The sequence below is a fragment of the Diabrotica virgifera genome, chromosome 2, assembly GCF_917563875.1.
Source record: "Diabrotica virgifera virgifera chromosome 2, PGI_DIABVI_V3a".
Lineage (NCBI taxonomy): Eukaryota > Metazoa > Arthropoda > Insecta > Coleoptera > Chrysomelidae > Diabrotica > Diabrotica virgifera.
This window is the reverse complement of record NC_065444.1, coordinates 254,578,437-254,590,689: the sequence shown is the minus strand read 5'-3', so window position 1 is coordinate 254,590,689 and position 12,253 is coordinate 254,578,437. Positions and strand designations below refer to the sequence as shown.

Genomic DNA, 12,253 nt, shown 5'->3' with positions numbered 1-12,253 from the left:
TTGGTCTTAAAGAAAATAAAAAAAACGGTTTTTTTTATTTTTTTAAAAGGTAGGTACATTTTTTACTTATAATGAATGTTTTTACCATCTCTTGCGGTCAAAATATAATAAAAATTTCCACCCCGAGATGGGGTGGCAACCACCCCCGTGGGGAAAGCGCCTTTTGGCATGATATAGATTTTGATCCTTGGACTATCTACTACTTATTCTCAAATTTTCAAGCAAATCTATCCATTCTGTAAAAATTGCGAGGTTTTGTCCTATTTTAAGCTTCATTACTTGGACTAATCCTGTTACTATTTTTTCCACTTTTTACGTTTCCTTAACTTGTTTCAATACTAATGAATCAAATAATCAAATGAATGATTGATTTTGACAATTGAATATACATCGATGTTAAAACATTTTGATGAAAAGACCACCGGATTTGCTAAACCTCCAGGTATCCCCTTTCAATGGCGAAAAATAACCCAATTCCTTGCCACAACTAATTGAACAAGTAAGCATTGTGATATAACACCGACTGAAATTCGAATACAGTACCGATTTCAGTGAACTATTTCTGTTTGTGAAAGGCAAAAGTATCAAAATACATTACAAGAGTATAAAAACTACCGCAAACTAAGGATTAGTATCAGTTGGTTTGGTTTTAAAATAAAGAACAAACATGGTTTTTAAGGTAAGCAGGTTTATATTTTTAGAGATATCATTTTTAATAATTTTAAAAGATTAAACCAAATTTAACAGAAGTAGATATAAGAAAAATAGTTGGGTCAAGCCATGGGTCTAGTAGGCCCATACCTAGTAGACCCATGGCTTGATGTATGATTCTTTTTAACTCCCTTTCGTCAGTTGGTTTTTTTCTGTATTCGTTACGTTAAGTCTTCTCTTATCTTCTTTAACTCAGTAGCCCCATCTTGACTTCGGTCATCCTCTTCGCCTTTTGCCTGCCAATGCACTAGATCAGGGGTCACCAATTAGCGGACCGCCAATATGTGCGAAGCCGCTTTTTCAAGAATGAACTTTATTAAGAGTCGGTATGTATCTCAGCTAACAGATGAATCTTAACTCTCTAATGAAAATCAGTTGCACTAAACTCGTTTCACACTTCAGACAGGATGTACATTTTTCACATAGAAAACAATTCTTTTAAATAAATTAAAAATTATCTTTTTGCACCGAAAAATATATTTTTAGAGTTTTTAGTCTTTTTTAAAACAAAAAGGGTCTCATGTCATTTTTCTCAAAAATTGATAGTTTTCCAGTTATAAGCGATTTAAAATGCGAAAAATTCGAAAATACGCATACAAATTTTCGAGGCTTGAAAAATCATGTGTAAATTATTAGTATTCCGGTTGACAAGTGCCTAAATTGAAGTTTATACATTCAGTTTCAGGATTCTAATGAGTAATTGGGGCTTATTTCAATATATATCAATCAAATTATTTCAATATATTTCAATATAGACCGTTGATTTTTTTAAATGTTAAGACCTTGTCAATCGTCAGGTGTCGCACTTTATGATGCGTCTCTGTCGCATGTATACATATTATATTTATACGTTCTTATGCGAAAACTTCCCAACAAATAGGTATTTGACATTTATTAAAATGTTATAATGTATTATTAACATAGTTTTTTAAATAATTTATTTATTTATTATTCAAGTAATTATTGCCAATGTGCTAATTAAATACGCCAATCATATAGTGCGATACGCACCACATAGGGCGATGCGCCGCAGCGGCGGATTAAGGGTCGATAGGATGCGCATAATTAACAATAAAAAACAACGGTCTAAAATTAAATAATCCCCGATTACACAGCAGAATCTTGAAATTGAATGTTTAAACTTCAATTTAGCCAATGTTTTGAATTTGTTAAAAAAAGTGATAAACAACTTCTGCCTAAAAATTTCGCCCGGCACTCTTCCCAGCGCCGGTTTAACCAGGGGTCTTTTGGGTGCTGTAGCACCGGGCGCTTGAAGGTTCTAGGGCGGTACGCGCGAAGCGCGTGCTGTTCCGAAATTATATGATTATGGTAAAATAAAATTTGCATACAAATCCACATGATATAATAATAAAAATTTTTCTGTTTTATCATTAACTTGAAAACTTAACAATAATTTATAAATAAATTATTATTATTAACGTCGACGTACCTATATGGTTTATGCACTGTGTTCAGTTTATGTTATCTAAATGTCAGATAACGTACAAACATGCCGCGCTCCGTAAAATTATATCATTCTATGAAACAAAAAAATACAGCGTTTAAGAATAATGTGCGAACACCGCAAAATACACGTTTGGGTTGGCAGACGGCCTGACGGGCGCCGGCCGGCGCGCCGCGCCGAAATAATAAAACAGAAACTGCTTACTACTTGAACACTTGAACCAGAAAATAATAAGGTGTAGGTCGGTAGAGTTGATTAGTAAAATTTGTTCTATCCTATTATAATACAGATCAGGCAGTTGTATAAATACGAGTAGAAATAGAAATACATACCAAACGTACAACTAAACTAAGGTAAGATGTTTGACTTACATTTGAAACTGTATAGGTAATTATAATTTGTAAATTAAACATTGATATAATCAAAATTCAATAGAAAAATATGGAAGGGCAGAAACAACCTGGATCTTTCTGGCGTAAAAGGAAACAAGAAAAGCAAGAAAGACAAAATAAAATTTTGAAAGGTATACCCAAAATGACAGCATTTTTTACACCTGATGGAAATCAAGAAGACGACACTACAAATATTTCCCAACCCGGTAGTAGTTCTAGTGCTACTAGTGATAAATATATTCATACTCAACCACATGAACTTATTTTGGAGACTTCAGAATTAGTACCAGAGCCAGAGCACTTAGTATCACCTGTTTCAAAAGTATTAGAATATGAAGAAACAACCACCAGTAACTCGGGTAAGGCATATTTAATTTTTTTTAACGAGGCTAAAATGCAAAAAGATAACGGTGCCTTTACAAATGGTAAATAAAACAGGACAATGACAAATAATTTTTTTTTATTTCTTTTCAGATCCAAAACAGGATTTACTTAATTTTAAAGATCCGGCACTTTGGCAAGATTCCCATAATTATGCAGAAATTATTCTAGAAAAATGGGTCGAACAGAATCTTACAGATTTGGACTTTTCAACGTCAAAAAGAAATTTCGGGGAACAACACAGGTATGCCGGTAAGCAAATATTTTATAAAAGACTTGTTAATGGAGAAGTGGTTCGCCGCGATTGGGCAATATACTCCGAGAGCACTGGCAATATATTTTGTCTTTACTGTGTATTATTTCGGTGAGACCGCAGAAGAGGTGGGCAGATGATATCAAACAAGTCGCGGGCAAGCAGTGGATGAGAATTGCCAAGAGTAGAAATCGATGGAAGCAAATGGAAGAGGCCTATGTCCAGCAGTGGACGAACACAGGCTGAAGAAGAAGAAGAAGAAGTGTATTATTTGGAAATAAAAAGAACCAATTTAAAACAGGATTTTCATTATGGAATAAAAGTAAGGAAAGATTAGACGAACATGAAAGATCCAATGATCATATAGATAATCTGAAAATGTATATGACTCGCTTATTAAAGCAAGGAAGAGTTGATGTAGAACTCGAAAAGGAAATTAGCACTGCGAAAGAATATTGGGTGAAAGTACTAGAAAGAATCATAAGTGTAATAAAGTTTCTGGCTACTAGGGAATTGGCATTTAGAGGTACTCATGAAAGAATTGGAGAAAAACGGAATGGAAACTACTTAGGTTTACTGGAACTATTGTCAGAATATGATCCATTTTTGAAAAATCATATTAATAAACGAGCAAATTTAGCAATCGAGTCATTGATGAAATTGTTAGACAAATTAAGGCAAACAAATACTATTCTATAAGTGTAGATTCAACACCTGACATAACACACCATGACCAACTTACAGTGATTTTGAGATATTGTGACAATAAAGGGAATCCCGTGGAAAGATTCGTGGGATTTTATAAAAACACTGGGCATAGCTCACAACAACTTGAGGAAACAGTTATTGGGATGTTAGAGTCTTTGAAATTATATATTAAGAACTGTAGAGGCCAGTCTTACGACAATGCCAGTAATATGAGTGGAAAGTATTCTGGTTTGCAAGCACGTATTAAAGCTTACAATGATTTAGCTCTCTTTGTGCCGTGCGCTGCTCACTCTTTAAATTTGGTTGTCCAAAATGCAGCAGATTGTTGTTTGGAAGCAACATCTTTTTTTATGTTGGTACAAGCTATCTACAATTTTTTCCCCGTGTCTACACATAGGTGGGAGTTATTGTCTCGTGCAATAAAGGATTCGGCTGACTCGGGGCAGACACTGTTACCTAAGAGAGTGAATACAACCCGTTGGTTGTCTCGTTTTGATGCCGTAAAAGCGTTAAAAAGCAATTACGCTTTGATTAAAACATGTTTGATTGGAATATCAACGGATATAAATGAAAAAAAACATAGTAAGAGTTGAAGCAGCTTCTCTATCGGAAAAACTTTGTTTTTCCGGATTTGTTGGAAAACGGAATAATTTTATCATTTTGGCTTGACGTTTTACAAAGGGTTAATGAAGTGAATAAATCAGTACAAAAGGAAAATATGGATTTAAGCACAACCGCTCATCTGTTATCATCTTTAGCAGATTACTTTGATTTCTTACGTGATCGTTTTGATCACTACGAGGCCTTAGGAATGTTGTTAACAGGGAACGAAAATTATGCTGAGAAGAGGATTATCAAAAAAAAATTGCAATTAGGAGAAATGAATTCGGAGGCAAGCTTAAGCCAAAAAGAAAAAATGCGAACATAATGTTATGTTTGTATAATAGACAATCTTAAGTCGGAGATTATTCTGATCTGATAGTTATAAATCTTGTTCAAGAGCAATTGAATTTTTGTTTAAACTAAAAGCTACGGAAGATGAAGATATTTTCAGATCGGCAACCGAATTACAACAAAACTACAAGGAGGATTTGGACGAGTATTTTCCCCAAGAATGTGTACATTTAAATCATTTGTTAACGTCTCCTCCCCAATTAAAAATAGACACTCCTTTAGAATTGGTACAGGCTTTATACGAAAATAAATTAATATCTTCATTTCCAAACGTTAATATTTGCCTGCGTATTTTTTTCTCCATAATGGTCGCAAATGCAAGTGGCGAACGCTCTCTTTCGACACTAAAAAGGGTAAAGACCTACTTAAGAAATGCAATTTCCCAAAAAAATTTGAACTCCTTAGCAGTCTTATCCATTAACGAGGACCTGCTAAATGAATTAAATATAACTGATATCATCGAAAACTTCGCTTCAGTAAAATCAAGAAAACAAGCTTTTTAATAGTAAAGGTATTTGCTTACCTACCTGATGTTACCTGTTTGAATGTTATTAAGTAAATTTTTATTTTACTTTGTGAAGTTCGCCCTTAATTTTTGCCTTGTATATTGTTAGTTTTCATTTAAGTTTGAAACCAAAAAAAGTTGTAATTGTTTTTTTTTATTTTAATAAACTTGTATTCAAAATATGTTTTGTTGAATTGAAATAAAGTTAAGAAATATTTTTGAGCCTGGGCACGGCATCCGTATCAGCACCGGGCGGCAGACTGTGTTAAACCGGCACTGACTCTTCCTGTTTGTTATTATGATGGGGATGATATTTTTTAACAAGAATCCGCAAAGAAACCGAATCAGAACAACCGACACAGTAGCATTAAGTCCAGACCCCGGAAGTGTCCTAGGTTTTTGAAACTGACCCTCAGGGAACATAATTGGTAACCTCTTCACTAGATAGTACCATTATGGGAATTCCATATGGAAGCATTCTCTGCATATGGTCCAATCATCTGTCTTTGTGCCTTAATTACCGCTAATATGTTCTTAGATATATAGGTTCTTGATAGAGCTCAGTTAATTCGTCAAGAACATAATTATGAAAAATAGTTGTATTAACATAATGCACCGATGACTCTTGGTAGAGTAGGTATAGATTGCTCAATATTCCTAGATTGCTCTTTTAATCCATTTAGCGAAGTGGATTTGTCTGCATATATCTTTTAGGCTATTCCTCAAAGATTATTATATGTTTTTCGAAATATATATATATCGAAAACTTATTGAAAATGGACATGTGATATTCTTATGGCAGTAGCATCTTAAGAAAAAATTATAGTGAAATTTGGACATCCCATAAAAATTTTATGGAGGTTTTGTTCCTTTAAACCACCCCAAACTTTTGTGTACGTTCCAATTAAATTATTATTGTAGTAACATTAGTTAAACTCAATGTTTTTAAAACTTTTTTGGCTCTTAGTACTTTTTCGAAAAGTCAGTTTTTTTCAAGATATTTTGAATATTTGTCAAATCCACCACGTATATGGAGACTTAGTAATAATATGAAAATTTATGTATGATTTACATTTTTAGGTATATTTTAAAGCATATTAAAAAAGAAGCCACATCTCGATAAAAGGTGCCTTCTCGAAAAAATATAAAGAGGCAAAAAAGTTTTAAAACACTGTGTTTAACTAATGGCACCGCAGTAATATTTAAATTGGAACGTACACAAACATTTGGGGGGTTTAAAAGAACAAAACCCCCATAAAATTTTTATGTAAACATATTAAAAAATAAGCCTCAACTCGATAAAAACTGCCTTATCGAAAAAATACTAGGAGGCAAAAAAGTTTTAAGAATATTGAATTTAACTAATGGTACCACAATAATAATTTAACTGAGTCGTACACAAAAGTTTGGGGGGGTTTAAGGGAACCAAACCCCTATAAAATTTGTATGGGATGCACAAATGTCACTATAATTTTTCTTTAAGATGATCCTGCCATAAGAATGCCACAAGTCCATTTTCAATAAAAAATCTCTAATAGTTTTCGATATATTCGAAAAAATCGATTTTGATTTTGTAACTTCAAAGGGCTGTAACTTTTTTATGCGCATATTTGTACTAAGGTAAGTTAGGTTCATTCGAACTATTTTTGGTCCCAGAATATGTGAATTAATTTATGACCTGTATTTTTGTTACACCCTGTATAATACGTATCTAAAAAATGTATATAATTTAAGTAATTAGGTTGTTACAAAACTGTTGTTTCTACATACACAAAACAAACTCCGTCAATCAACCTTCGTTTTTTTGGCGTATGTAGAAACAACATTTTTTAGATACATATTATATTATACAGTAAGGGTTTTTTCCCTTACTGTACAATATCCTCTAGTAGGTACTTGGTCTTTCAATCTTATTTTTGGTCTTCCCCTTGCTCTTTTTATTACTGGTTTCCAGTTTGTTATCTTCCTAATTAGTGTGTATTTTTCTCTTCTTCGTGTGTGTCTAAGTGTAAACAGTGTTTTAATAAATTTTACTAGGTATCTATGTCTTTCTCTTTCTTCTTACATTGATTGGATAAATATTAATTTTTAGTGTAGTGTCACAGTATATTTTCTCCTGCTTTAATAGTCCTCATGATTTGTTTTATTATTACTCCTTTTGGGTCTTCCAATTTTGTTTCTGTTTTTATCAATAGATATACACAATAAAACACTTGCATTATGATTATAGGAAGTCTGTGTCATCGTCTTCTCGATTGCAATCTGTACAGCTACCAACCCACTAAATTATGCATCCTACCAACAACATCCGAGCTCCGCAGTGATAACGCAAGTAGTACAGCCCGCAGCTTTAGTTCAACGTACAGCAGCAGTAGTCCAACCAGCGCTAGTACAACCGGCCATAGTCCAACCCGCAGTAGCTTCAGTAAACGTTCCAGTAGTTCAAACACGAGTAGAACCCTATGATCCCAATCCACAATACAGTTATGCCTATTCCGTAAATGATCAAAACACAGGTATGTTTTATTTTCGAGTATATAGATCATTTCTTGTCTTTTTTGCTTTTTATATTGTTCTGTTTGAGAGTCTATGCCTCCACGCCGTACAATAAGGTAATAAACACATACGTTCTTAACATTTTTAGTCATAGAGAGAGATAGAGAGAGAGAAAGAGAGAGAGAGAGAGAGAGGCAGAGAGAGGCAGAGAGAGACAGAGAGAGATAGAGAGAGAGAGATTGATATCACGATTATTAAACAGTTTATTCATTTTTATGAAAATGGAACTAACAATCTCAATACGTCTTTTGATCTCGATATTTTGGTCACTTTTCTCGTTTACCATAGCTCCCAAGTATTTGTAATCATTCACTATTTGAATGGGCATTATTTATAATCTTTTAAGTTAATATTTGAAACATTTAGACTTTTTATTCGGGGAATCTTCGGACCCCTTGATGTCCCCTAGTAATGTCTTGACCCCTAGTAATGAAATCCTCCTCTCGTTTTCAACCAGTTCCTTTGGAAACATAATAGACCAGGGCGCATCCGTAAAAGTATTAGTACATTTGGACGTTGAGAGGTGACTCAAATTTTTTTGCAGAAATTGCTTGAAAATAACTCAAATAATAATATTTTATTTATCCTCACTCTCAAAAAGGTCCGGAACATTGTTTAAATAACCAAAATATCAAAAAATGAAGGAAAAATTCGATTTTTTTCTTGGTTTTTTGATTATAACTTTAAAAGTATTCATTTCCGAGAAAAGTTGTACTGACATAAAAGTTGTGTAATTTAATTTCCTATAATATAAAATTGGTTAAAAATTAAAAAATAGTCACCCTTGTTGCAAAATAGCAATAATTACGAAAAAAACCATACAAAAACAAGTATTCGCATTTTATGTTTTTCAACCATTTATGCTACACTTAGGACCTCCATATTTTACTTAGGAAAACTTTAAGATACAATAAAACAACACTGTAAATTTTATTAAGATCGGTTTAACAGATTTGGCAAAATAAATTTTGCAATCCAGCTTTCGCAAAAAAAATTCATTTTTTTAAAATGTTACAGGACTGAAAATAAAGCAGATAGCAAGTTGATTGTCTTTTTGCTTATAGAAGTGTACTGTACCTTTAATTTGCAAGTTGCAAAATTAAAATCGATTAACTAGCACGGCGTCAGGAATTTTTTTAAATAAACAATATTTATTGGTGCTACGCGCAGGACAGCGGATAGTTTGCTCTGATTGGGCATTCCAATGACCTTTGATAATGATTGATACATTTTAATTTTTATTACATTTCGATATAAATAAATATATTTGTTTATTGCAAAATAAAAACACATACTCTATCCTTTGAAATAACACTTTTTTTATAGAAAAAACTTTCTTTGTTCATATATTTTAACTTAGAGAATAAAAGTTTATTATTTTTAAACATATGCAGTTGTTTAAACAATATTTCACAAACAATAATATAATTAGTTTGATTTTTGTGGAATTAAAATATTAAAATACAACAAAATCTAGAGTAAGAAAATAATATATTAGATAAAGATTGGAAGAAATTTTGGTGGAAATCAACTTGTGTGAATCGAACACCGCTGTCCTGCGCGTAGCACCAAAAATTAACGTTTATTTAAAAAATTTCCTGACGCCGTGGTAGTTAATCGATTTTAATTTTGCAAATTGCAAATAAAAGGCACAGTACTCTTCTATAAGCAAAGAAAAATGCAACTTGCTATCTGCTTTATTTTCAGTCCTGCAACATTTTAAAAAAATGATTTTTTTTTTGCGAAAGCTGGATTGCAAAATTTATTTTGCAAAATCTACTAAACCGATAAAATTTACAGTGTTGTTTAACTATATCATAAAGTTTTTCTGGATGAAATATGAAGGTCCTAAGTGTAGTATAAATGGTTGAAAAACGTAAAATGCGAATACTTGTTTTTGAATGGTTTTTTAGAAATTATTGCTATTTTGCAACAAGGGTGACTATTTTTTAAATTTTCAACCAATTCTAAATTATTGTAAATTTAATTACGCAACTTTTATGTCGGTACAACTTTTCTCAGAAATGAATACTTTTAAAGGTATAATCAAAAAACCAAAATCAAAAAATCGAATTTTTCCTTCATATTTTTACATTTTGATTATTTAAACAATGTTCCGGACCATTTTGAGTGGGAGGATAACTCAAATATTATTATTTGAGTTATTTTCAAGCAATTTCTGCAAAAAATTGAGTCACCTCTCAACATCCATCTCAAAACAGATGCGTCCTGGACTATAAAGAATATACGTATCCCTCTTTCACTATAATAGTGTTCACAATCCGGGGCAAAGCGCATTAGGTACCGTTTTTATTATACAAAATACAATGATTTACAAAATTTCACCTTTGCTTGGTGAATATCGCTAAAAAAACTATATGTCATAGAAATTTAAGAGCGAATTATGGTGGTATTATCTTAAAAACATAATACATACTTAAGCAGAAAAAGTAGCAGAGGAAACACAATTTCAACTTTATAGGAATTAAAAAGCCTTGAGATTGGGAAAATCCTGGTTTTTCAACCTTTGTTAACAAATAACATTATGACAGTTGTGACGTCACACTTCGGCTGTCGGCTTTAAAATCTCTTCGTATTTTTCTATATTTAAACTATATTTATGTATTATATCAAACATTTCCTACCATGTATAGCAAATTTCTATTAATGTATTGATACATTAGCACAATATTAATAGTAAATCTCTTGTTTTTGTAAATCACATATAAAGCATATACAGAAGATCGCCCCCCGCAAAGTCAGAGTGTATCACGTGACCTATAATTATAGTTAACGCTCCCAATGGATAGCATTTAGCACAGCCAATCCGTTAGCCAAAGAAGACCAATAGGCTTCCAACCTTTAATAATTTTTATATATTTTCAGGAGACTCCAAGAGCCAACACGAAACAAGAAGCGGTGACGTAGTACGGGGCCAGTACAGCCTAACGGATCCAGATGGCAGCCGTAGAACCGTCGACTATGCTGCCGATCCTCACAACGGATTCAACGCTATAGTCCAAAGAACTATCGCTCTCCGACCACACTAAATTTGCAGTCAGTACCACTTTCTTACGAGTCTAAAAATGATTTGGTCTTTCTAGCTTTCTGTGTTTGTAATATCGATGAATAAAAAATAAAGTTATTGTTTACATAATATAAATATTTGAATCCATTCTGCATCTCACAAAATAGTTGTTCCTTCCACCAACCCTTTCCAATTTGTATCCAAAATGCTGAGTAGCAAGGAAATAAGGTAATGAGGAAAAAATAATAGTCCTAAGAAACGTAAACGTCCCTTAAGATTCTAATTATAACACTAAGTTTGATGGACCATACAAAAGATTTTTTTTTATTAAACACAAGCTGTGTTTAGACTACTGAAATCTGGTCATCAGTTGACCAATTATTAGTTCTTCTTTAACTTAAATTACTAAATGATACATAATCTAAGATCTTAACCCTATGGTGTCCTCTTATTTTTTAACAAGTATGCATTTTAAAACTAAAACTAACACACAATACAACACTATGCTCTGCTTTTACACTAACTCAAATGGTTTTCTTCGTTTGAGTCTTCTTTCTAACCCAGTATTATCGAGAGGCTGGATGGCCTCGGTGTTTACATGACTATGGAGCCGTTGTTCGTGACTACCTGCCATCTTCTTGATAACTTTGTCTACATCTTCCATCTCAAGATCCTTGTGGAGGTCGACATTTCGGATATACCAAGGAGCATCAACGATGTTCTTTAATACTTTATTCTGGAATCTCTGGATAATCTGGATATTACTTGAATTGGCACAGCCCCAGAGTTGGCAACCATACATCCATACTGGTCTAAGTATTTGTTTGTATAGCAGCATTTTGTTATATGTGGACAATGCAGAGTTTCTCCCCATCAGGCAATACATTTTTTTTGTAACGGATACCTAATTCTTCCCTTTTCTTTTTAATGTGGACTTTCCAGCGAAGCCGTGCATCAAGTGTGATACCTAAATATTTTGCAGAAGGTGCATATGGTATTTGGGCATCATTTATTCTAATTGGAATGTTTTCGATTTTTTATTTGTAAAATTGACATGAATAGATTTAGATTCATTTAATTTGATTTTCCATTTTTTAGTCCAGTTGTGTATTTTATTTATTGCCAACTGTAATTTTTCTGCTGCTTCTTCGCTGGTATCACCTACTGCTAAGATAGCGGTGTCATCTACAAATGTGGCTATAGTATCATTTTCCATTTCAGGTACATCGTATGTGTATAACAGGTAGAGAACCGGACCTAATACGCATCCTTGAGGGACTCCTGCTCTGATTTCTTTTAG

General features: G+C 32.9%; 2 protein-coding genes across 2 annotated transcripts; both read left to right on the top strand.

Moving 5' to 3' along the window:
- Positions 1–314: 314 nt before the first annotated feature.
- On the top strand, positions 315–11,088 carry LOC126880556 (larval cuticle protein A2B-like). Its single transcript, XM_050644488.1, has 3 exons — positions 315–679; positions 7,600–7,885; positions 10,812–11,088. Exons 1-3 carry the CDS (start codon positions 668–670, stop codon positions 10,973–10,975), a joined length of 462 nt encoding a protein of 153 aa, XP_050500445.1. The 5' UTR covers positions 315–667; the 3' UTR covers positions 10,976–11,088.
- Positions 2,636–5,548, top strand: LOC126880555 (uncharacterized). The gene is made up of 2 exons (XM_050644487.1): positions 2,636–2,927; positions 3,043–5,548. The coding sequence occupies exons 1-2, from the start codon at positions 2,711–2,713 to the stop codon at positions 3,315–3,317; spliced, it is 492 nt and encodes a 163-aa protein (XP_050500444.1). The 5' UTR covers positions 2,636–2,710; the 3' UTR covers positions 3,318–5,548.
- Positions 11,089–12,253: the final 1,165 nt, after the last annotated feature.

Excerpts from the sequence above, each read along its gene's own strand:
- LOC126880555 (XM_050644487.1), top strand. The coding sequence starts at position 2,711 with ATGACAGCATTTTTTACACCTGATGGAAATCAAGAAGACGACACTACA. Across the intron at positions 2,928-3,042 it reads AACAACCACCAGTAACTCGG|ATCCAAAACAGGATTTACTT; the intron begins GTAAGGCATATT and ends ATTTCTTTTCAG.
- LOC126880556 (XM_050644488.1), top strand. Across the intron at positions 7,886-10,811 it reads CGTAAATGATCAAAACACAG|GAGACTCCAAGAGCCAACAC; the intron begins GTATGTTTTATT and ends ATATATTTTCAG.